General features: G+C 35.4%; 1 protein-coding gene across 3 annotated transcripts in view; it reads left to right on the top strand.

The window, feature by feature from the left end:
- Positions 1 to 27,434, top strand: part of LOC129260840 (anoctamin-4-like) — a 38,482-nt gene that overhangs the window by 2,631 nt on the left and 8,417 nt on the right. For all 3 annotated transcript variants that reach the window (XM_064114191.1, XM_064114189.1, XM_064114190.1), the window contains exons 2-19: positions 3,217 to 3,618; positions 4,912 to 4,984; positions 7,661 to 7,761; positions 8,179 to 8,254; positions 8,880 to 9,034; positions 14,554 to 14,726; positions 15,188 to 15,346; positions 17,571 to 17,656; positions 18,008 to 18,129; positions 18,971 to 19,060; positions 19,988 to 20,140; positions 20,481 to 20,517; positions 20,907 to 21,016; positions 21,291 to 21,436; positions 23,846 to 24,026; positions 24,682 to 24,811; positions 26,387 to 26,520; positions 27,157 to 27,237. In XM_064114191.1, the coding sequence (XP_063970261.1) occupies positions 3,238 to 3,618; positions 4,912 to 4,984; positions 7,661 to 7,761; positions 8,179 to 8,254; positions 8,880 to 9,034; positions 14,554 to 14,726; positions 15,188 to 15,346; positions 17,571 to 17,656; positions 18,008 to 18,129; positions 18,971 to 19,060; positions 19,988 to 20,140; positions 20,481 to 20,517; positions 20,907 to 21,016; positions 21,291 to 21,436; positions 23,846 to 24,026; positions 24,682 to 24,811; positions 26,387 to 26,520; positions 27,157 to 27,237 (2,388 nt within the window). In that variant the 5' untranslated portion in view covers positions 3,217 to 3,237. The remainder of the gene's footprint in view (positions 1 to 3,216; positions 3,619 to 4,911; positions 4,985 to 7,660; positions 7,762 to 8,178; positions 8,255 to 8,879; positions 9,035 to 14,553; positions 14,727 to 15,187; positions 15,347 to 17,570; positions 17,657 to 18,007; positions 18,130 to 18,970; positions 19,061 to 19,987; positions 20,141 to 20,480; positions 20,518 to 20,906; positions 21,017 to 21,290; positions 21,437 to 23,845; positions 24,027 to 24,681; positions 24,812 to 26,386; positions 26,521 to 27,156; positions 27,238 to 27,434) is intronic.

Here is a 27,434-nt window from a genome sequence, read left to right as displayed (position 1 = left end):
ATGCAAAGAGATAATATTCCCTGTGTGCCTCAATTTCTAAAATATGTTCTGAAAGGAAAATAAGAAATTAGTGAAATTAGTGAATATACATGTAGCTTCAATCGTTTGTCACTCTGCAGTCACAGTTCCACACACAGAGTGCGCACTTTGCCATTCCATTGAAATTGTATGCGCGATGAGTGGTGCGTAGCTTAGTTAAGGATCCCCTACCATACTAGTGTGGTGTGTGAGGTTGGTATTAAACCTCACATGAGTGTGAGTGACACGAGTTGAACTGTCCAACAAGCATGTCTTGTCTTTCCGTGATTGCCCACAATCATTCTATTATGGCAATTGAATGTCAAGATTGACTTGACTTTGATTTTTGTCAGGACTGGCAGGTGCAATACACCGGGTGACAGTCCTTCATGTTTATAATTTCGTGGAGCTCAATAAATCGCTCTCCTTATTTTTTCGAAGAGCTCATAAATTGCTCTCCTAGAGGAGCTCAATTTAATACAATACATGTATGTTCAATTGTAGATTTTTCTTAAAATTGTAAATGCAATAGCTGTGTAGCTATTAATTAATCTGTGGTTTACAAAATATCGCGCTCCTGCTAAAAAAAAAAAAGCTACAATTTCACATTTTACATCTTTAAATCCATGAAATGGCCATCTATTTTCCATAATTTCTTGAAATTATTTTGATTTAGGTGAAAACTATCAGGTAAAATGAAGATTATTCAGCTCTTTCTTGACTCTGATTGATGATGTTACGATCGTTAAATATTGTAGTCCCACATGTAGACTTCCACGGTGTTGCAACATTAACTGAAAACGATCGTTATTGATCATTTAACACTTGGTTAACACCATGAAAATCTACATATGGGACTACAATATTTACCGAGTTTAACATAATAAATCAGAGTCAGGAAAGAGGTGAATATTCTTCATTTTTTTGGTAGTTTCCAACTAAATCAAAATAATTTTCAAGGAATTATGAAGATAGATGCCTATTTCATGAATGTAAAGACATTGTATGACAAGGAAGGAATGAATGAAAGAAAGAGAGAAAGGGCTGAAATAGAAGGAAGAAATATAAAACAAGAAAGGGTAAAGAAAGGATGGATGGAAGGAAGAAAGAAGCAAAGAAAGTAAGAAAGAATGAAGGAAAGAAAGGGTAAAAAGAAGGAAGGAAAGAAAGAAAGAAGAGATAAATATAGGATGGATGGACTCAAGAATTAAAGAAAAAGAAAGAAAGAGAAAATAATATTTAATAGGATAGAAAGAATGAAAGAACGAAAGACAAAGAAAAAAGGAAAATTAAAAAAAGAAAGTAACAAAAAATTAAAGAAGAGAGGGAAGAAACAAAGAAAGATTGAAAAGAAAGAAGGAAAGAAAGAAAGAGAACAGAGGAAGAATGCTGAAACTATCATCATAAATAAATTAACAGTTTCTTTTTGGCTCAATGAAAATATAGCTACGAAAGACACCAAGTGTATCAACACACACACAAATGCATATGTGGGGCTATCATGTATTCAGACGATATCACTAAAAACCCGATCTGTTTGAACTAAAACAGTTCTAAGTGAAAAATTTTCCTTTTACTGCTTACAAATGATAGAGTTACCCCAATTTTTAGGAAATATGGACATTATATAAGAGCTTTTCATGAGTGTGAAATGTGAATTTTGACAGTTCTGCAAGAGATTTCTGCCAGAGGTTAGCCAAGCTTCGTTCGTGCAGCCGGTAGAAAATTTACCATGTGGCTGGCAGCTGGCTACATGTACACTGTATGTTACCCTAGCATTACGTCAAACCCCCGTTTGGAGAAAGACTGCAGTTCAGATTGCAAACTGCGGTGTTATACCCCATTTTTCATTTGGATCTCCCAAAAATCATTTCCAAGCCTTTATCAACCGCGCTTGGCCAGGTAATCCCCACTGTCTCAATTTCACCTCCACAGGCCAGTATATGAGCGTTGAGCAAAGGACGAAAAGATAAACAACAGCTGTGCTATTACGTAAGACTTCTCTGCCTGTAGTAGGACCTTCGGAATGAAATTATTGTATTCGATATTTAATCACGTTTTCAAAGGCATATTGTATTCAGTAATCCAATGTTAGTTCATTTTCAATTTCGAACGAAGAAAATCGACCTTAAATTGCTTGCTTGGGGCAGTTAGGGTTTGTCGTACTTGGAGAAGAAAATTGATGAGAAGGGAAACTGGGGTATAGTGTTCTCAAATGGAAGTTTTTCGTCATGGTAAGAATTGCATGCGATTCATTCTGTGTGTATCTGTGTGTGAATGACAGAAAATCACGGGAGGAAAATGGTTTGCAATTTGAGTCATGGAATATTTATTATGTTTATGTTGGACCAGTGAATTTGACCATTTCTGGAAAAGTTACTGGCCCAACAATGGTTTTTATTACTGGTCATGTCCGAGCTATAAGTCTTGCTATTTTTTGAAAAATTACTGGCCCGACAATGATATTTTTTACTGGTCATGTCGGACCAGTAAATCTTGCTATTTCTGAAAATCTACTGGCCTGACAGCGATTTTTACCGGTCATGACCGTCGGACCGGCGCTAGTGTCGTGCCCTGGCATAATGTGCAATTCAGTGGCTCTCACATGCTTGACTTTTAACATACAATGTGCTATGACGAATGAAGGCCGGTACTGTCAATTTTGACCATGAAACATGGCGATACATTTATAGGAAAGTTTAAATTCAACATTGTAATTAAAAATAGACAAATATATTTAGCAAACATTGATGGAAATACTGATCTGTGAAAAGGAAGTTTAGGACAATAAAACATTGCAGAAATGCTTAACATGTCGAATCTTGGGCAGGTCAATCTACAAGTTTATCCTGTTTAGATCTAGACCTGTAGACTGTAGTACATGTAGATCTAGATCTACTCAACTACAATCTTATGGCTACTGAGGTGTACTCTTAGTAGATCCTTCCAAGAATTCACGGTAATACAAGATACTACTAATCTTAATTAGTTGAATTTTCAGGAGATAAATTACCAGGTATAGCACATCATTGGGCAAGATACTATTAATTTTGAACAATGATGTGCTATACACTGTTCCTGGTAGATTATCTCCTGAAAATTCAAATTAATTTTCATTTTCATTAATTCTTTTTATTAAACACTTTTTGATATCATGTATAATAAAAATACTTGTTTTATTATTTATTTTTGTTATAGATTCTGTTAGATGAGATATAAATGGAACCTATTTATGATGACACCTATGGGGGTAGAGCCCTAAATCTTGCTCCAATTGAGATGAATGGCACTAAAAAGAAAAAGAAGAAAAAGAAGAAGCACCGGAAAGCGCATGAGGCCAAAACCATATCCAAGAGAATAGACTATATATTGGTGTACAAGCACCGTGAAGAACATTCCTTTGACACAGTGGAGGAGTTTGAAGAGTACAACAAGGAGAAAGTGCTCCGAGATCGATTCCAGGAGGCTATGGTCACCAAGGAGCGTTTGGAGGTCCAAGAGGAGACGGTAGGAGATCACACCTATGTCAAGATTCACTGCCCATTCAACAGGCTTTGCAAGGAAGCAGAAGATATCAATTTGGAGATGCCACTCAAAGGGGTGAGATTATATCTTTAGCAGCAAAATATTAAATTTTAATTTTTATACCGTTTAACACAAATAGGTGTACCTTTAAAGGAAAATAGCATCAATGATGTTTGATGTACAAAAATAAACTGTATTTACACACTATAAAATGTATGGAGGAGATATAGTTGCTCATGTGGTGAATCATCACTTATCCAAAACCCTTCTGTAGAAGGTCCTTTCGATCATGTAGTGCCACTTGATCCTTTAGCCAATGCCATTTCATCTATTTTCAGTTGGAATACTATATGTCCATCGATTATCATACTTGCGTATGGTGCAGTATAGATTATGAAGGGGATGTTACAAATAAATTTTCAATCTGCATCAAGTTATTCTCAGTGTTGTGCCAGTGACAGTATCAGACGAGACATAGACACACAAACACTGTATGGAGACATATCTTTTAGACCAAATGAGACATGTCATCTACATTGAGTGAGATGTCTCAAGACACCCAATGTTTAACAATCATAAATCTTTCAATTAATTGCAAATCTGCAATTTCTGATGTGTTTCTTTGAACACAAACTATAAATTGATTTTCTATAGTTAAGATTGATCCATCAATTGTGAATTGGCCATCAATATATGTTATTATCAATTGCAGTAGAACTCCTTGAAACACCCAATATACCATTTGAGTTGTTTGATGTACATACTAGTAATAAGGAATTTGGAAAACCAAGAAGTTGTAGTATATGTCACATGAAGATATTTCTGGTTTACACAAAATGACATTTATCCAATTTAGGCAGAATGATACTGTCATTTTAGAAAAAAAAATTTGACAACCTGACTGATAGGAGACCCACGGGCTATAAACTATGGTTTGGATCCTTTTTGTTTTGGTTATGCTCGGCAGTGCTTTTACATGCATATATCATTTAATTTGTTGAAAATGGAACCAATGAAAAACATTCTAAAATAGACCTTTTGTCAGCAGAAGGCATTGTTCCTTTCAAAAGTAATGTTTTAGTTCCAATAGATATTTCTTTGTTCAACATCGGTTGTGATGACTGATTTGTAGATTTGCAGTATATCCTTAATACCTGAAGAGGAATAAGATTTATTCCTCATTTCCTGAAAGTATCTTGGTCTTTACCTGGTATTTTCAATCAAAGAAATGACCATACAATTTACATTAAACTCTGAATGATAATAGATTTTGTGATAAGTGAAACATCAAGGAGCTACATGTAATAGGTGTACATGTATTTGATTATAATGTATGATTTTTTTCTTCTCCATTTTCAATTTTGACAGGCTGCGATAATCCCGAACAAAAAGCATGGATGCATAGCTTCAATTGAGAAAAGGTTAAAGACTGATGATGAATGTAAGTGTAAAATGTATGGGAGGGGGGGGGGGGGGGTTGTAAAGCTTTTGGTTATCCATGACTTTGTGCACAACTGGTTCTTGTACTTACATGTATAATACATCCCTAACATTTCTTTAGTGTTTCAACAAAGTACAAAGATAGATTTAATCTTCCCCCCCAAAAAAAAAAAGGGGGAAAAAAAGAGATAAGTAATAATCTTTGCAGATGCTTGTTAACATCTTGAATTTAAAGTATATACTTGTAGATCAGATTTGATCTGTATAAAGTTTCCCACGATTTTCCCCACAACTTTAATTAAACTCAATTCAATTCAGCGTTTATTTCCAAAGATAAAAGCATTAAAACATTTCTAAAGTTACAATACAATAGAGATAGCAACTTGGTAAGCAATGCTTGTGACAGGTTCGTGTGTTTCTGAGATTTTTCTCCAGTATTTCAACGAAGTGAAATGCAATATCCTCTAAACCAAATTAAATTTGCATTCAAATGCATAACAAGTTTAATTTCAATCGACAACGATCATTTAGTTTAGATGATTAGAATCAGAATTATGAAGAATTTCATTTAAAATCCAATATCATAAATTGTGTACATGTAATGTGCATGAACAGCTTAATGAAAAAATAACCCAGTGTATGTTTATTCTACAGTGCGTATCAAAAAAAAAGTTTACACTTAGAAAAAATCCTGTAAAATTATACATTTGTGATATCCTGAAGATTTTTCCACGTTTTAACATTGGTACAGATCCATTTATGCAAATGACGATATAACTGTTGAAAAATATTTCCGCGTGAGTGAGCACCACTTACTTTTGAAAAGGTAGTGAAAAATGATTTGCCCAGAACTTTTAAATAGTTATGCAAATAAAAGTAGACCTTAATCCTGAAGAACACATGGAATTTAGCTAGTAAAATTAATTTGAAGATATCTTTTACCTTTTTTCACTTATTCCTTGCCCAAAACACTTTGAAAAGTACATTGTGCCCCACAACCGCGTAGCCAGGATTTCATTTTGGAGGGGGCAGTAAATGCACGCAAAGCGTGCCAACACTTACAGAGCGCGCGAAGCGCTCTCCCTAGGGGGTTGGTGCAGGGAGGGGGAGTTTCCCCCTCCCGCGCAAAGCTTTTGGTGTTTCATAAATTAGAATGAAAAGGAGCTGTCTCTCTTGTCTCTAGTACCTATATCAGCTCCAATTCAGTTGACTATATTGTGATTTTGAACCTTGTTTTCAAAAGTGAACGCACAAAAAGGAATACAATGGAGGAAATTAAAATCATAATAACCCCGTAACTTTTTAATTATCAGTATAATTATGATAATACATGTAAAAAATTGTAATCCGCTTTTTATATAGTGCTTAATACATCGGAATGACATGTCTAAGCGCTTTACAGATATATTATTACCCCGGTCATTGCATTCAATCAGTGTACATGTATAAAAGATATTCATTGTGAAGTTCTACAGTTCACTCCAACAATTGCGGAGATGTATGATTCATGTACATTGTACCTCCATGGTTTTTTTAAAGACTTTCAATATTTATTTCCTGTAATGTGATCTTTTTACAGAAGCTAATGTTTCATTGACTTCTTTTAAAACACTGATATGGATATCAGGAAGTATCACCAATTAACATGACAATGTAAAGCACAGCTCAGTTTTCATGATATATTTCAAAAGATTTGATTTATTCTATGGGCAGTTTATAAAAAAATTTGTTCCAGATTCCAAAATCACTTATTCAATCAATCAAAATTGCAATCCTTTTGGTCAGACAGGAATACGTCAGAGCATTACTGTATTATGCTTTTCACACTACAGAAATTTCCCGGGTTAAGCTTAGCCCACTTCGGTTTCACACGACGCTTTACCAAAGTGGGCTAGCACGGTAAATAGTACAGTACTATCTGGCCCTGATAAAAAGCAAGGTTAGCCAGCTTATTGTGGTGCTAAGAACTAGTGTGAAATCAAACCAGGCTAAGGAAAAGTGGGGCTTAGCATTAGCCAAACAAAGAAGTCGAAATTGCACGTAAATCATGTTCTGTGTGGCAAAATCATCAATATTCATCAGCTTTGCGATAGTCCGGGGCATTAACCCCAAGTAAGCAAACAGTATGAGGTTAAGAAAGACAGTGTGAAACCAAAACAAAAGATAGCATGGGGTTAAGGATAGTCCGAGTCTAAGGATAGTATGGGGTTAAGAAAATGCAGTGTGAAAAGCATACATGTATATGACATTATGATTAAGGTACCACCATACTATTAATAATTCTTCTTCTGCTAGGCATTATCTGTGTGTGTCACATGCTGCTGTGCTGGACCATACAATACCTATACAGCAAAACTCAATTATTTGTATCCTCTTCAGATAGTTAATGACTTCCATTTCATATATATGTGCAGTGTAGTTTAGTTATACTAGTATTTGATTATGAATACACTGTATATAATATTAGGAAGAGATGTGGCATACCTCTCATTACATGTATATCAGACACAAACTCTTCTAAATAGTTTTGACAAAGTAAATTCTTTCCTTTTAATGCTTCAGTTGACCTGTTAATACTGTGCATGTCACCTTTCAATATCATATTTCTCTAGATAAAATCTTTCCTAGTGTAATATGTGATTAACAAAGTTTTTTTTTGTTCAATGTATGCTGATAGTGGACTTTGTGAGTGCTCCATTCTGTGTTCAGAAGAGGAATATCTTTGATGGGATTGATGATCCTGAGACATTCTTTAGATCAGCTTCAAGAAGTTATCTGGTAAGTTGAAAGCTCGAGTGATAAACATTCAATGAAGATGAATCATTAACAGCTCATTTTCAGAGAAGTCTTAGCATGTCTGGGCCATGTATCATGACAGATAACATCGATTGTTCAATTAAGCCTAAGAGAAATTGTCGGCAATCCACCTGAAAGAAGTTGAAACAAATTATCACTTATATTTGTTTGTTTTTATTACCCCAGATACCTTTGTGCCATTCATGAATAGGGTCACCATCCTAGAACAAGAAAGTTTATGGTTAATATTTGTTTCAGAATGCTTTGTTTTTGTTTAGTCCTAGATTACTTTACTTACTGACTCTTTACTTACACTTACAAGATGGAAACCTGGCTAGCCATTTTGGGAAGTAACTCATGTTTGTATTTGCTCTCTCTCTCTTCTCTTGTCATTTGTAGACTCATCATATATTGATTAACATGGATGTCAGAGATCCTGGAGATAAGAGTGATAAAGATTCAATGAGGAGAAAGGGTAAGGATAGTCATAAATCCTTCCATAATATCGATCAACAATCAAATTTTTTTGCTCTAATACTGAAAAAGTCTTCTTTGTCTGTGCTGTATTTTAAGTTTTCTTACTTGTGTTATGCATAGCAAATATCTGTATATATATTTTATTGTATGATCTCTTAATCTGATATTTCAATATTACAGGTATGTTTGAATATTTTATTACAGTTAAATTTTCCCCCTGCAATATTTGTGTTTCTATAAATGATTCCACATTTCATCATCTGTAAATCTGTACTTCTACCTTTAAACCATTGTATACTCACCCTGTTTAGTTTTGTTTTCTTTTAATGTAAATTTACTCTTCAAAGTTCCTTTTTCCTCTTTTGATGAAGTACAAATACCCTTTTTAATTCATTCACAGACACAGCAAAGAATCTTACATAATTTGAAAGGACATTTATTTAAAATGATTTATCCTCCATGACCAGCTAGCCAATATGGAATCAAGTTATACTTTTTTTAAAGATTTACCTTACACATACATAATTTAGAAGTCATATACAGTATGTAGAAACCTTCATTCTCAATGACCAGTGAATTGATATATATAAGGATGAACTTTTTTTTTTCCTCTGTTGTTTTAGGACTACCATACATGATTTTGAGGGGCATCTATGTAGATGGTTTCATTCTCCATGATGAGTCATTATACGAGGACTTGGATGAGGATGAGAGAGATGCAATGAGAAAAGAGAGCGAAAGGATGGGACACTTCCAAGCTAATCTGGATCCTAGAGAGGTATGTTATGAAACACTTCAACTCTGAATCGATAGGGCAAGAGTGTGTGTGTTGATCATCTTGGAAATGTATCTTGTGGCAGAATTGTTTGGTGGAAATATATATAGTTGTCTGCTGTTGATATTTGTACAATCATAACACCTAATACTAAGACACAACCACCACCATGTCTAATAGTACCCCCCACCACTATGTCTAATAGTACCCCCCCCCCACCACCATGTCTAATAGTACCCCCCACCACCATGTCTAATAGTACCCCCCACCACCATGTCTAATAGTACCCCCCACCACCATGTCTAATAGTACCCCCACCACCATGTCTAATAGTACCCCCCACCACCATGTCTAATAGTACCCCCACCACCATGTCTAATAGTACCCCCCACCACCATGTCTAATAGTACCCCCACCACCATGTCTAATAGTACCCCCCACCACCATGTCTAATAGTACCCCCACCACCATGTCTAATAGTACCCCCACCACCATGTCTAATAGTACCCCCCACCACCATGTCTAATAGTACCCCCACCACCATGTCTAATAGTACCCCCACCACCATGTCTAATAGTACCCCCACCACCATGTCTAATAGTACCCCCACCACCATGTCTAATAGTACCCCCACCACCATGTCTAATAGTACCCCCACCACCATGTCTAATAGTACCCCCACCACCATGTCTAATAGTACCCCCACCACCATGTCTAATAGTACCCCCACCACCATGTCTAATAGTACCCCCACCACCATGTCTAATAGTACCCATCACCATGTCTAATAGTACCCCCACCACCATGTCTAATAGTACCCCCCACCACCATGTCTAATAGTACTCCCACCACCATGTCTAATAGTACCCCCACCACCATGTCTAATAGTACCCCCACCACCATGTCTAATAGTACCCCCACCACCATGTCTAATAGTACCCCCCACCACCATGTCTAATAGTACCCCCACCACCATGTCTAATAGTACCCCCCACCACCATGTCTAATAGTACCCCCACCACCATGTCTAATAGTACTCCCACCACCATGTCTAATAGTACCCCCCACCACCATGTCTAATAGTACTCCCACCACCATGTCTTATAGTACTCCCCCACCACCATGTCTAATAGTACCCCCACCACCATGTCTAATAGTACCCCCCACCACCATGTCTAATAGTACCCCCCACCACCATGTCTAATAGTACCCCCACCACCATGTCTAATAGTACCCCCCACCACCATGTCTAATAGTACCCCCCACCACCATGTCTAATAGTACCCCCACCACCATGTCTAATAGTACCCCCACCACCATGTCTAGTAGTACCCCCCACCACCATGTCTAATAGTACCCCCCACCACCATGTCTAATAGTACCCCCCACCACCATGTCTAATAGTACCCCCCACCACCATGTCTAATAGTACCCCCACCACCATGTCTAATAGTACCCCCACCACCATGTCTAATAGTACTCCCACCACCATGTCTAATAGTACCCCCACCACCATGTCTAATAGTACCCCCACCACCATGTCTAATAGTACTCCCACCACCATGTCTAATAGTACCCCCACCACCATGTCTAATAGTACTCCCACCACCATGTCTAATAGTACTCCCCCACCACCATGTCTAATAGTACCCCCACCACCATGTCTAATAGTACCCCCCACCACCATGTCTAATAGTACCCCCACCACCATGTCTAATAGTACCCCCCACCACCATGTCTAATAGTACCCCCCACCACCATGTCTAATAGTACTCCCACCACCATGTCTAATAGTACTCCCCCACCACCATGTCTTATAGTACCCCCACCACCATGTCTAATAGTACCCCCCACCACCATGTCTAATAGTACCCCCACCACCATGTCTAATAGTACCCCCCACCACCATGTCTAATAGTACCCCCCACCACCATGTCTAATAGTACCCCCCACCACCATGTCTAATAGTACCCCCCACCACCATGTCTAATAGTACTCCCACCACCATGTCTAATAGTACCCCCACCACCATGTCTAATAGTACCCCCCACCACCATGTCTAATAGTACTCCCACCACCATGTCTAATAGTACCCCCCACCACCATGTCTAATAGTACCCCCCACCACCATGTCTAATAGTACCCCCACCACCATGTCTAATAGTACCCCCCACCACCATGTCTAATAGTACCCCCACCACCATGTCTAATAGTACCCCCCACCACCATGTCTAATAGTACCCCCACCACCATGTCTAATAGTACCCCCCACCACCATGTCTAATAGTACCCCCCACCACCATGTCTAATAGTACTCCCACCACCATGTCTAATAGTACCCCCCACCACCATGTCTAATAGTACCCCCCACCACCATGTCTAATAGTACCCCCCACCACCATGTCTAATAGTACCCCCCACCACCATGTCTAATAGTACCCCCCACCACCATGTCTAATAGTACTCCCACCACCATGTCTAATAGTACCCCCCACCACCATGTCTAATAGTACCCCCCACCACCATGTCTAATAGTACCCCCACCACCATGTCTAATAGTACCCCCCACCACCATGTCTAATAGTACCCCCACCACCATGTCTAATAGTACCCCCCACCACCATGTCTAATAGTACCCCCCACCACCATGTCTAATAGTACCCCCACCACCATGTCTAATAGTACCCCCCACCACCATGTCTAATAGTACCCCCACCACCATGTCTAATAGTACCCCCCACCACCATGTCTAATAGTACCCCCCACCACCATGTCTAATAATACCCCCACCACCATTTCTAATAGTACCCCCCACCACCATTTCTGTTACCACATTGTCTGTGTATATGTAGCACAAATGCTGTAATATAGCCTTGTTCTTTTTTTATTGATCTATTTGCTTGTACATGTACATGTATATCACGTAGTCTTGATCAACATTAAAGTGGAAATCCTTTGTCCAAAAACGATTTTATGGGAACTTGACCAAGTATTATAATTAGCAAAATTCACACCCTTCCGATTACATGTATGTTGTGATTTGTAACTCTTGAATAATTTATCGTAAAACAAGCCTGCCTGTTTAGATATAATGCATTGTACCCTTCAAAGTTATTAATGTTCAAATGAAATGAGACGAGTGACCCCATTCATGTTTATGATCAATTCTTAAATGAATAGGATTTTTGTCAAAACTATAGTAAAAAGTTTTGATGATATATTATATCTTTTGCACTTAAATTGCCAGAACTTTTTTTCAGTCAGGTGTTCAAGCATATCTCCTGCCAAAGTGTTTTTCCCCTCCTCTCCACTGCACAGCATTTACTTATACATCCAAACTTAAACATGTCGCATTAATTTGTTGTATTACAGGCCTTGCATCATATAAAGCACTGTCATTTGTATCAGATGTTTGAATTGTCTATGTTGTTTGTTGTTTATATGTGTAATTGTGTAAGTGTTCTTTGCACATACAGAGAAAGTTTAATGTTACGCATCGAGACCCCAGATTTGTAAGTCACTTTGAATGAAATCAGACTAAAATGCATGGTTTTGTAACTCATGCATTAAACTACCATATAGATCATCAGAGCGCTTGCATGCCTATAATTCTATATTTGCTATGATGATTTACATTACTAACAGCAGGAACGTGACAGCATGTTGGTCGCATGTCTTAGCTAATAATTGACCTGTATCTTAATATCCTATCCAAGGGAATCTGTAATTTACTTGTTTTTAAACTATCAAAAAGGGAGATTTTCCATCTGTAAGTATTATAATCAGGATTTGGAATGTACATGCATGTATTACGTAATCATTAAGTTTTTGGATTAGCAAAATTAGTAGAAATTAAATTGCTGTAAAATTTCAGCTTATGCATTAACAAGGAATCCAAGCAAACTTGAAGTTGTTTTAAAAGAAAAAAAAAACTCAAGAAAAGCAGATAGATGAAAAGTTGAACAAAACTGCTTTATTTCTCCTCCAATTTCTTTCATATTTTCGCCATGTTTTAAAACGTTTTCTCCTTTCATACAAATCATTTACTACCAAGGTTGATTTCTTTTTTTACTATTTTTATATAATGTAGAGAATACATTTGAAGTGACATCATGCCCCCTCCCAAAATCATTAAGCTTACATTGGAGGGGCATATGCCAAAATGATCTTTTTTCATGCTAATACTAACTCGTACTTTTTTTTTCAAAGTGAAATTCTTTTGAAATGTTAGTACTTATCCATCAAATCTCACATACAATAGCGTATGACAAAGATTAAAGCAATTGTGACACCATGGAGCTATAATGCTCCATGGTGACACCACGCTTCCAGAGAGGTACAGAGAGAAAGAGAAAGGAAAGGGGAGGGGGGTTGTTAGAAGATTATTTGTTTGAAAACATAAAGCATTCTGCACTAATATGTTTATTCTGAGTTGACTGATTTAACACTCTTTTTTTCTTTATTTTTTCCCCCATTTTTTCTGAGCAATTTTTTCTAACCCCATAGAATTCATTAAAAGCATGCTAGTTTTAATGTATTTTTATACTTGTTCATCGTGATTAAGAGCATGGATCTATCATGACAAGTGTCTGACAATTAATGAAAATTCATGAAAGCAAATGACTTTGTATTACTATTATCAGTTTAGAAAATTCGAATCTTGTGTGCTATTAAGATGTAAATACAGCCCCCCCTAAAAAAATCCTTTAAGTTTTCAGGCAAAGTATCAAATGATACTAGAAATACTCAACCTTTTTCCTATTTCCTTCTTAAAAAAATGGGAATTGGTCAAAGTATTTTCCTCTGTTTTCTTTGCCTCTCTATTCATGCTGAATTGTGTGAATTCGTATCTCTCAGCTTTATTTCAGACATCTTTTCTTGCTTTCTTTTGATACATGAATTTCTGCATATCTTGAGTTTCTGATGATGTGCTCATTAGGACATTTACTTCAAGGAAAATTGATAACGTGTACATTTAATGTTTAGATTGCCATTAAGAATACATTACTCTTTCATTTTCTCCTACAGTATTTAAAGAGATACAGTGTAGTAATTTCCAAATGTAAGATGTACTTGTTGAAAAGTTGAACATAGTCAGTTTATTTTGAAATATTTGTAGTCAATTGAAGGATTTTAATATTACTCTATTTCGAGTTCCGGACTTTTAAAAATATATTGATGATCTATATAGAGATACAATAATTGACCTTTATGTAGTAATCTATGCAGAAATATTTTCTATTTTAGGAATTTTATGAATAATACCATATGAATATCTACATGTAAATGTGAAAGGGCAAGATACAAACAGATATTATAGTTTTAAAATGAAATATGAATTGTAATCCTCTTAAACTAAGAATTTATCTGAAAGTTTACGCACATTGTACTATATTACTTTAAAAAAAAAAAACCCTCGTTAAGGTTTCTGTCAGTCGCAAAAGAGCCTGTGTATTGAAGTTGCCATTTTGAATGAAGAGAAGAAGTAAAAAGTAATGTTTATTTTCCTTGATTGTATTCAGGATATGCAAAGAACATGGGTGAGATTCTTCAAGTACCAACCATTATGGAAGATCAGGAATTACTATGGAGAGCAGATTGCTTTCTACTTTGCATGGGCAGGAGCATTCGCCACTTATCTCTGGATACCAATGCTCATGGGTCTCGCAATTTGGGGATATGGACTATTCCTCAGGTAAAATTAGATTGAAAAGAAAGCAAAATTATGTGACTTTTAGACTGGGCCATTTTGGAAAAACATGGATTGTTATAAATATAGAGTATTATTATTATTAGTTTAATTAATATTCTTGTTTTCTTCACCGCATTGCATCCAAATATCCTGTTATAACACTTATAAGGGTGCTAGCTAGGTAAATGGCCCACCCGTTTATTGAAACTTAACAATACCAACAAGTGTCCTATGACAAATGCGAAACCCCTATGTCAATTCACTACCAGCCTATCAAATGATACAATTCCAGTAGCTTTAAACAGCTGTATTTATCGTATCAGTTTATGAAACAGGAACTTGGTACTGTGAATGCTCATACAATGTTTGATAAAGAATTAATCCAAAAAATGTGTGAACCCCTTTGATTACCTAATTTCTTCATCCATTTTCTTTTGAAATTTTCTTTTTTAATCCTACCATAGCATTGAGAATTACCAAGATGGAGTGGAAGCGAAAGAGAGGCAGAGAGAGCTGATGGAGGAACTACAAAGGAATCAGAGCATTTATAATCTGAGTGATGCAGATGAGAGTCTGTTAGCAAATCTTACTCAGCAACTAGAGGACGAATCTCTCCTTACCATGTGAGTTTACTATTTAAATCAATGCCTCAATTTTATTATTATTTCTTTTTTACTTTTTGTAATTTATGTTTTGCTTATGATTTCAATGTGCAAAAGAAAATCAACAATAGAGTGCACAAAGAGAAAAAAAATCAAAAGACGACTGTACATTTCCAGGTCCCTGGCTCATATGTTCAAAGAGTTATTTATCAAATCAATATTTATTATGGGAAGCTCATAACACTGTTAGCTACAATATATTATGTTAATTCAAAGTATTCCTTTAAACTGACAAATACTCATGCATACATCACTGTTTATACCAATTGACACGTTCCTTAACGTTACAAAAGGACAATGCGTTCTCTTTCTAGATGGAGTATTATGTAGGGACAGTGATTTTCCGCGATCGCGGAAAACGGACGGAATTCACGGAAAGGGCCTTTTGAAACGGAAAATGGCATTTCAAACGGAAAATCACGGAAAACGTATTTTCCCTCAAAATACACAGAATAGCAACAGAAATTACTCCAAAATCACAACAAAATGAGAATATTAAATGGCCAAAAAAAAACAGAAAACACGATCTCACTTCGCTACTATCATGACAATTCACACATCGTGACTGCACTCGACATCAGCAGCACACTCGATTGTACCCGTACCCCGCACCGTACCCGTACCCGGCCGGCCGGGTTGGGCTTCACATGCACACATGTATCGTTCAACTACATGTACACAGTTGTGTGTTGCTGCCCTCTACGTTTGAAGATGTAACAGCACGATATCGTGGTCTTAAAATCCAAGATGGCGGATTGGGAAAAGACGTTGACTGATGATAACGATGTCCAAAAACCCCCAAAATTATCGATGAAATATCATTTCACCGTGAAATAATGCTAATAATATGAAAGGTGAGGATGTATGCATGCAAAATGGGTGTGTTAAAATATTTTATTCACCCGCATAGATCCGATTAGAACGGATTTTATTGTGTTGTTCGTACAGTAGCAGATACAAATTTTGACCAGTGCGAGTGTGCATGTAAATGTGTAAACGGAATTGTCACTTTTCCGTGTGTACAAAGTCTATGGGGAAACGGAATTTCCGTTTTCTGACATGCTGAAACGGAATTTGAGATTTTCTGAAACGGAAAAGGCAATTTTTTTAAACGGAAAATCACTGTCCCTAATTATGGCATCAAGCATCATCCATATTTTACACTTGTTGGCCAGTCTTCATAATTTGTAAGACATGGCCAAGGTTGGGATAAAATAGATTGATTAAAAAAATTATCCAATTGATTGATGAATATTTGATTGATTAGTTTGAAATGAAAGAAACCATGTTTATATAACTTGTTTCTATATTGTACAGGTATTTCACATTGTCTCTTGATCTCTGTAGAGTAAGAATGCTACTTTTGTACTTGCTTGCTTCATTATACAAAGCTCTGCCTATGATAAAGATTTCAGGCTATCTTTATACTCTTCCACTGTAGACTACAGGGATACCCACTTTATAATTTATTGAAAGAAGAAAATCGAACAATCAATCGAAGAAATCGGTTATTCAAGGATTAAACAGTTTCTTTCGACAAAAACTGAGTTGTTAATAACATGCTTTAAGACGGTGACAAAGCTGTTCAGATGTAATTGCCTAATCAATTATTCAAATGCCATTAGTTTGATCAGACAATGAGATTGCTGCTCTGCAAATTCCTGGATTGGAGTGGATTTGAATGTAAATCAAGTTATTTCTAAATGCAAATTGAAATAGCAAGCGTCCAAAATGAAAGTGTGAATAATGTATAAGGATTTTGGCTCTGCCATCTTGGCAAATCATACAAATCCTTTTAATTCTCATTCAGATTTGGTGTAACAAAATCCAGCCACATTTGTATTATGTTTAAACGTATTGAAACACTCCCCTCTGTCTTGCTACTAAATCCTCATGATATCCTTCAAATGTAAAATAATAGACTGAAGGCGACTTAACATACTCATAAAATCATAATGATTTGATTATGATATCATGATCGAGTTTGTCCAAACAACTCAGGAAAATTTTGTTTGTGCTTCATAAATAAAAAAAAAACAGGGAAAAAATATATTCTTAACACTATCACATCATCTGGTATGAAATTACTGGAATACAAATATATTGACCTATTGATATGGGATGATACAGATTATGTTTTATAAACACCCTTCGTTTAATCTTTAAAAAATATATGCATATACAGGATTACAGATGCAGGCCTAACAGTGTTCAAGAACTCCTTCGACTCAGATGTGACTCCATATTATGCTCTTGTTATTTGCCTTTGGGGTAAGTCTAATTTATTTTAAGCTCCTCTGTTTTTCTCAAAATGACATCCCTGTGTTATTTTGTAAACTATTCTGCTGTTTCTCATAATCAGCATTATTAGTCTAAAATTTTGAGAATCCTGTTGAAATGGCATTGATTCATTTTCTTTTGTATCCTTTGTCCGAGTCAAATGTCTCTTTAGGGTCTTGCTTGAAGATCCTTCTTATTTCCTTCTGCAGTGTCTTCCTTACATCACATCTCTATAGAATTCATGATTTTATTGTCTTATCACATATCCTCATTCATCTAGTGATGAATGAAACACTATTTGACCTTTAACTTTTTAACCTTTGACCCTGTTGACCTGTATAGGTACAATATTCCAGGAAGTATGGAAGAGAAAGCGAGTGAGGCTGGCCTATGAATGGGATGTTGATGGCTATGATATGTCAGAACCTGACAGACCTGAGTTCTATGGTACCAAGGAGAGGCCAGTAAGTGATCAAGGATATTTCATGAATTCATGAGTGGTATGAAGTGCCAAAGTAGATTTATAAAGTGATTTCATGACAGTTTCATTACAGTATGACCCTACAAGTATATTTTTTTTACATTATGGTAAAGATAATATTTTACACTTAGAATAGATATTCTTATTTATTTATTTATTCATTCATTAATTGATCCATCCATCCATCCATCCGTCCGTCCGTTTATTTTATTATTTTTATTATCCACCCTTTCATTCATGAGTCCATTGTTTTGAATTAATGAGTCTACTGTTTTGAATTAATGAGTCCACTCTTCAAACAGTGGACTCGTGAATAAAATAGCGTATCTAACCATGGTAACATGCATCAATTTGGCGCACTGTGACAAAAGCGTGCATCAGCATTGGAATTTTTTATACACGCACTCGATACGCGATAAAATAAGCGTAATTTATACAGGTAATCTGCATAAACTATGGATTCAACCGTGGGTTTTCAAAACCACCTTTGTGAATTCAGGCCATTGTAATATACAGCATGCAAATAGGGTATGGGTGTCAAAGCCTACTACCAATTATACTTTGCACATAATTCAGTAGTTTTTATTCCTAGAGAACAGTTGAACAAGTCCTAGAAATGAGCAAGATGGTCGAAATCTGGAATGATGTCTTGAATTTGATTTAAGATATGTTTGTTAGAATAATAATGAATATCACCAGTTGAATTGAGATAGATGATACCTTTACATCAATGATAGGATGCTATCCATTGATCCTAGACCATCAATACATGCCTATTCTTAAACTTTGTTTTTGTCATTAATATTTTTGTTTGTTCCCATCAGGATCCTGTATCTGACCTGCCAGATTGGTACTACCCATTCTACAAAAGCTTCCTGAAATTCATGGCATCGTTTGGTATCCTTGTATTTATGGTAAGCTATAAAGTTTGTTTACCCCTGGTGGACTTAATTAGGTATGCTAAGTGGTATTAAACAAAGTTGGTATGTGTATAAGGTGGGCAAGGACCAATTGGAAATCTGCCAAATTTCTAGAAATGCTGAGTGGCAAGTTTGCGAGATGGCCATTGTATGAACTAACAGTAAACAGACTGTTATTGCTGAGACCAAACAAGCTTCAGACAATTCATGGTTTATTTACATGTAAAAGAATCTGCAGCTCAAAAACTGAACTTGTTCATTTAACAGAAAATACACATACATCAATATGACATTCCATTTAAATATTAAAAAAATTATTTATTGATGATTTAATTAACATAAAAAGAAGTGGGAGATGCATAAGTAGCAATTTACACATTGTTGAACATGAAAAGGGAATAAGATTTCAATCTAATTTTTGATTTCATATTTTAGACATTTATTCCAATGTTATTATGTAATGAAATGAATAGAGAGGGAAATTTCATATATGCTTTTTACAATTGTTCTCTTTAAGCTCCATGTGATTGTACCTTTGACAGTGATGAATTAACATGACTCTCTGTTTCTCTTTTCATGAAATAATTTATTGTCCTTGAGATCAACTTAATGAAAGCAAACAAAAAATATAGGGAATTCTGCCTTTAAGTAAAATCTCTTTAAACCACAGAAATCTGTTCAACTTGGAGGAAATTTGACTAATGTGTATAAATATATGAAAATATATTGTTTTTCACAATCATTATTTTGAATTTCTGTCAGTTGAATCGATTCAGTAAATTTGACTAGGGCTTTGCATAAATTGGTTTGAAGAACTGCTTTGATTTCAATCAATTAAGTATAATATGCAAGGTTGATGAATGTAAATTTAATAATATGTAGCTTATACAGTAATCATATTCCTCTGTTTTTTTTTTACAGGCAATGCTTGTTATCGTGAGTGTTATCAGTGTGATCATCTATAGATTATTCACAGCTGCTCTTCTCTCTGACTCAGACAGTGTGGTGCAACTTCTCGTCTCTGTCTTGGTCTCATCTCTTCTAAACTCAATATCCATTCTCATCTTGGGAAAAGTAAGTTCTTATTAACCTAAGGGGTGTTGTAAGAAAGTATTTGCAATCAATTGCAAATTTTGTTGCAAATTTTTGTTTCAATTGTATAATTGATAGATGAATTTCAACTTCAGCAATCAGTTAGTACTCCTGGTTGCAAGAAACTGATACGCAATCAGCAAATCCTAGGGCTGATTGTACCATTGATTATAAACAATAATTAATGAAATCGATCATAAATATCAGCCCCATAGTCAATTGCTAAGCTTCATGTAACGGGGCTTTGGTCAATTTAATCTTTATATTAGATGGAATCGTATGATGAACCTAAATGACTATTCACGACCTCTTTCTTTTTCAGATATATGAAAAAATTGCAGTAAAGCTGAATAATTGGGGTGAGTAGAATATTCTCAATCCGGATTTGAAAAGAGCATATTTTTCAATCATTCCATTTTAAAAGAATGATAAAAATGATACTACACTTTTATATGACGCTTATCGGAATGACATCTCCATTAGCACTATTACCATTACCTCAGTCATAGGATCCTGGCTTACAATGAATGTAGTTTCTCCTCTCCCTGCGGAGCATTCCAACAATGTGATCATCAGTGTTCCTTGGTTTGTTTAATGCTGCACTTCATCATAAATAAAAATGTAAAAAAATGATTATCATTATCATTAATTTTATACAGAGAATCACTGAAGCATTTTTTTAAATGCTAAACTCATAACAGAATTAAAATAAAAATGTTCAAAACATTATGCTTACATTTCTTTACAGAGAATCACAGAACAAAGAGTACATATGAAAATGCTCTCATTGTGAAGCTCTTTGCCTTCCAGTTTGTCAACAGTTATTCATCTCTCTTCTATATTGCCTTCTTCAGAGATGTAAGTTTCAAGAATTACTATAAAAACAAGTTTGTTTGATTTCTATATCGTGCTTTGACAGCTTAAGATCGAAATATACAGCCAATATGAAACTCAAGTTATACGTCAAAATTATCCAGTTTCCATTTGTAATAAAATCCCATTTTCACACATCTTGATCATAGCATGTTATTTGCATGAAGAATGAAATATTGTTATATCATGCAAAACTTTGATAATGATGATGATGGTGATGATATAGGTAATTTATATTGTGCAAACTTTTTCTTTTCAGCAATCTGGTTCAGATTCATTTCTTGGCATAGAAGGTTTGAGGGATTCCTGTACGGACAATAACTGTATGTCTATGTTGTCTCTGCAAGTCTTTGTACTCATGTTGGTCAAACCAGTTCCCAAGTTCCTCAAAGATGTCATCCTCCCGTAAGTAAAACCAAAGAATCATTACTGTCACTCATGTCCCCAACCCATCTCCAGAGGTCTCTTAGGATTTCATCCCTGCCTTACACCAAGGGTAGTAATGATATTCTGCTTTTTATAGCTCTTTAATACATTGGAACAATGTCTCCAAGTGCTTTTTTACAGATATATTATTTCAACAGCCATCTGTAAGAGCTTCAAATAATAATAATAATAATAATAGACAGTTCTTGTATAGCGCATAACACATTATAAATAACGTCTCTATGCGCTTCCAAAGGACTTGGATATTATTACCCTGGCTTTAGCCAGGGTAGTAAATGCTAGGAATACTACATTGGTTGAAGATGAACAATCTCTTTAATATAAGAATTGTAATAGGACAACTTTTGATTTATGTTGTTTGTTCTGTTTTTGTACTAGATAAGAATAGTCAATATTTAAAGGAAAGAGAGATTTAGATTTACTCGCAAAATAATTTATGGGGCAATTCTGTAACATAGATACATCCAGCCCCTAGACGTAATTTGTCTCTGCGTTCTAGTTCATATGAAAAGATGTAATACTTGCAAATTATCATGGAATTATCAGTTAAAGGTCAAGTCCATCGCAGGAAAATGCTGGCTTGAATAAATAAAGAGAAATCAAACTAGCATAGTGCTGAAAATTTCATCAAAATCGGATGTAAAATAAGAAAGTTATGACATTTGAAAATTTCGCTTATTTTTCACAAAACAGTGATATGTACAATGAGGTGACTCAGTTGATGATGTCCATCACTCACTATTTCTTTTGTTTTTTATTGTTTGAATTATACAATATTTCATTTTTTATAGATTTGACAATAAGGACCAACTTGACCGAACCTTATAGTATTAAACAATGCTAATTCCACATGTTCAGGGAGGAATTAATTGTTGTATCACTTGACAATGAGGAGAAAATTAGAATATTTCATATTTCATATAATAGAATACAAAAGAAATAGTGAGTGGATGACGTCATCAGTCTCCTCATTTGCATACCCACCAGGATGTACATATAACTGTTTTGTGAAATTAAGCGAAACTTTAAAATGTTATAACTTTCTTATTTTACACATGAGGAAATCCTTACGTTTAAAAATTGAAACATTGAGATGGGAACAAAGGAGAATTCCAGCCCTATCAAAGAAAGTAAACAAGTCCCTCAGGGCACTTATCTTCCTACGACCAGAAACCGCATCAACGCAACGCAGATGATAGGTAGTCTTGTACACATTTTGAAGGCATGAATGGTTCATCTCTCTCACTCGCTCTCTCCCTCCATCTCTTTGCCATCTATCTCTATCTCTCCCTCTCTCACACACACACACACACACACACATACATACATACCTTTTATCTCTTCATCTCTCTCCTAACTCCCTCTTCCTCCGTCAAAATAAAACCATAAAGTCAAAGCAAACATTTACGATGCTGTAATAGTGGTCTAGGAATTAGACTAGTGAAAGATGACTATAGAAGTATGCAACTCCGTGAAACATTGAGATCCGAGTTTTGAGGCGAAACTCGGAACCCAATAAGTCAATATGCGTTCGTTCGTCCGGAAATAATCTTGGCTTTTACTCGGTCCTTATCAGCCATTCAAAGTAATATCTGGGGTAACTATCAATTTAAGAAATCTTTTTGATAAAATTAAAATGAATAAAATAGCATGCAAATAAATCATAAATGTCCAGAAATTCAAGCCAGTCAGAATTAATCTGCTCCTGAGGTCAAATTTCAAGCCGCAGCCCAGCTCGGGTGATGGGGGAAGTGCAGTGTAAACAATATATTTTTGGCGAATCCCTAGAGATGCGAGTCGATCATTAGATTGTTCATTATTTCATTGCAATATCCCAACTTCTTCTGGTCCCTTTTTCATGCTTCAAAGTTTATTTCGGGATATGAATGTTCGTTGGCACTTGGCAACTTTACCATTTACAATTAATCAATTTTTGGCATGGAGACTTTCATTCACCACGCCGGGTGATTTCAGTATAGCGATTCAGTCACTGCTTATTATCTGCGGTTATCCCTAGCGCTCGAGGGCATTCTGTGGTTTGCGGAGAGGACTAAGCGGGTGCAGTAGGATTCCATCTCAATGTTTCAATCCCGAGTTTGAAAGTAAAAACTCAGAAAAATTCAAACGTGCCTGTCTCGTAATGATCCGATTTTGATGAAATTTTCAGTGTTGAGCTTGTTGGAATTTTCTCTTTTTATTCAAATCAACTTTTGTTGGGGTGGACTTGTCCTTTAAATGAAGTGAAGTAAGAATGAGCAGAGATGGGAGTTGTTTGTACAAAAAGGTTTTTTTATTATCTGGAATTGCTCAACATAGAATATGTAACTTTATGAATCTTTATGAATGTGAATATACCACTTCTTACAGATGGTTGATCAGGAAGTTTAAGAAGCGGACATGCTGTCGGCCAAGCCAGGTCAAAGACCTTGACATGGAGAAGATGAGTCCTCATGCTCAGTATCTTACGAGAGAAAGGAACAAGCCACCTGTAGGTGACCTCACACTAGGCGAATACAATGAGAAGGTCATTCTCTATGGTTTCCTTATGGTAAGAGAAAGTTCTTCCTGGCCCTTGTTATCTGTGATTTTGAACCCATGGAAACTCTTATGATACCTTTGCTCAAAAGGCAGTAAAAAGATTTCTCAGTATTAACCATTGATTACAAGGTAATTATCACAGTCCTCACCCCTTCCTTTGAAAAGTAAACTATGTTAATTTAATGAATATTTTAAAAAGTCAATGAAACAGGTCCATATTAGCATGGTTCATTTTTTTCAAGCATGCATGTAGTGATGCCTATAGTTATTTTGAACTGTTTTATAGACTTTTTGCAGGTATTCTTGATATTCATCTCAATTATGAATTCTAACTACAATCCTAGAATTGATCGAGTAATTGAGTAGTTTTGCCAGGATTCTGTAGAATTAGATTTCAATAGGATGATCGCTCCCAGCTTTGATATGGCACTAGGCATTCATTTTGTTTTTCAGTATTAAGTGATCTTAATTACCAATCTCTATATTATTATTATTCTATATTATTGTGTTAATCATTATTCTGTCCCAGATCTTATATCAGGACTATTTTGAATCAATGTCTTTGCATGCTACGAGGCAAAAAGAACTGTTTACAGGTATGGATTTTGTAGAATTAGATTTACCCTTGTGTATTAATGATCTTTGTTTCATTATTTTTGTAACAGATATTTTCTTCTGCACTGCCTATTGCTCCCCTCATCGCTATCACTGTTCTGCTCCTGGATATCAGAATAGATGCAAAGAGACTACTATGGTTCAACAGAAGGCCTGTAGCTTTCATTGCATCTAGTATTGGTAAGTTTAGTATTGGAACTAAAGAGTATGATAAGAAAGCTCTTTATTTAACCACCAAGCTTTAAACCCACACTTATTTGCAAATCAATGTTCTCTCTTTAATGTGATAGTTGTTATTTGCATTTCAAAGTGAAAATTTTGAAAGTTGTCTGAGGGTGTGTTTATGCTTCCATTCCGTAGACAGAATCAGCGTTTTCAAACGTCATTTTAAAACGCCGATCGCAAACGTAGTTATAAGAGTGCTGTTTATGCTTGATTTTTCAGAGGCGTAATCGCGATCTGCAGCTGGCTTTGCATCGTAATTTTTGTTGAGCAGGAAAGCGAGGTCAAATTGGGTGCGCCCTTTTTTGAAAGTTTTTTTTTTAGTGTTGTTATGGTCGACTATTATTTCAAGGGATTTCAACTTCAAACAATTTTTAATCTTTAAGTAATGGCATGGAGCTGCTTGACATAGCTATAGAATTTTCACCATGGTGAGGATAATAGTAAGATAAATAAAATATATTAAAGAATATGTAAGAAAATAATAAGACATCTATTTGTTTATGCTTCTGGGGCTTATGGCTCAGCGATGTCTCCTCATTATAACTCAAGTTCCGCTTTGTTTTTTTGTAAATCCCTCAACATTCATCGTGATAACAATAGTACTTAACTTAATAATCGTACATGCAAATGTACATTGGTCATTCATTATTATAACCAGGGAGATGAGAGGTAAATCTGTGGAGGTAAGTCCATGTTAGAATAAAGCGACTATTTTGCCCGCAGATTTTCATCTCACTGGAAGCATGTACCAAATGATGTCATTTAAACACGTTTACGATCGCGGTCCTGTTTATGCTTCCCCAGAAACCCTGATTCTGGCCAAACAACATTTAGAAACGCACCTTTTTGTGAGTTTACGATTGTCATTCTGAAACATCGTTTAAATGAAAGTAAGCATGGACGCAACCGTGTTTTGGACTAATCAGGTATGAAAATGCTAATTCTGGCCTGAAAAGTGGAAGCATAAACCGGCCTTATTGTAACAGATATATTTTCCTCTTCATACTGTTTAAAATGTACAGTCATAAAATCATAACCAAATCAAGATACAAGTAATTTTTATTTTTATGTTTAAGTAATCTTTTTAGTTGATCAATAATTACAACTTGCAATATCATTTTGCTTTTTAAACAAAATTTTGGCAGATTCTTTTTATTCTTTTTATTTTTTTATTTATTCATTTATTTCTTTCTTTTTTTATAGCAGTACTCGTATGATATTTCCTAGTTAAAGCTTTGTGTATTATATAGAACATGGTGTATGACATAAGCTGATTTTAGTACTTTTTATTCTGAGTTTCCTCTGAATTTATGTATGACCCAAGACAAAGAAAAAAAAGGAGATCAAGAAGATAAAGGGGGAAAAGAAAGAAGGAGATGAGAAGGAGGAAGATGAGGAGGAGAAGGTGAAGTGGTAGGGGAAGAGGAAAAAGACAAAAGAAAGGATGAGGAGAAAGAAGAGGAATAAAGAAGGGAGAAGAGAAGTATTTTTAATTTTCTCTTTCTTTTTTCATGTGGAATTTTCATTCAGGAATGTGGTTCTCCATCTTAGACTTCATCAACTTTGCTGGTGTTATATCCAATGCTTTCATCATTGCATTCACTGCTCAATGGGGAAGGAAGTACTCTAATGTTGAAAAGCTTTGGATTGTCATAGGATTTGAGGTAATCATAAATTTTCTTTTCCTCTGTTTGGAAACGTTTATATGCATAAAATTTGAAATATTTTTCTAAGAAAAGCGATTTTCATTCACTTTCAAGAGACTTCTTCTAAACTGCCTCTTTCGTCAGTGAATATAATGAAATTGCCACTGTGGGAACCATACATGCACCTATGGCATTGAAAATATTATTTAAATGAGTCAGATGTTTCTCTTCAAATGATGTGATTGCATAGTTCAGGGAGCAATTCATTAAAGGACTTGTCAGACATTTTATCAAACAAGTCCTGTTTTATCCAACTGATCAAAGAAGCTGTCAGATTTGATAATTTGTCGAATGAAAGTTTTTGATAAAATGCTCCCCTGAATTTTAGCTATTAAATATTCAATAAGTTTTCAGTGTTTTCTCTAAATTATAAGCTATGTTAAAGGTGCATTTAAGCTCATGTATTAAAAAAAATATCCATTAAAAATCTAAGAAATGGAGTTTGCTATATTTCCATGTCTGTGAAACAATCTCTATTTTTTTTTATATAGATTTTAATCTATCCATTGCTTATTTCAAGAAAGATCCATGAGAATTTAAGCAATTGTGTTCAATTAAGTGTCCAATTCTCAATTTATTTTGATTTATTTACAGCACATTGTATTTGCAGTGAAGTTCTTCATTATGTACATCATACCAGATGTACCATCTGATATAGCACTGGCTATGAGAAGGGTAAGTTGGGAGTTTATATAGCTAACATACTGTACCTTTAAACTCCAAGAAAAAAAAAATCATTATTGGGCACTAGTTGTTTTGATATTGAGATATGATTATATCTGAAGAGTTTGATTTTTTTTACAAGGCAAAGTATAAAAGGTATATGTTGTACTCAAAGTATTAAAAAAAGGCCCATGTCAGGTTATTAAGTA

This window comes from Lytechinus pictus, unplaced genomic scaffold (assembly GCF_037042905.1).
Source record: "Lytechinus pictus isolate F3 Inbred unplaced genomic scaffold, Lp3.0 scaffold_19, whole genome shotgun sequence".
NCBI lineage: Eukaryota > Metazoa > Echinodermata > Echinoidea > Temnopleuroida > Toxopneustidae > Lytechinus > Lytechinus pictus.
Note: the sequence above shows the minus strand (reverse complement) of the source record. Positions and strands in the feature narration are given on the sequence as shown.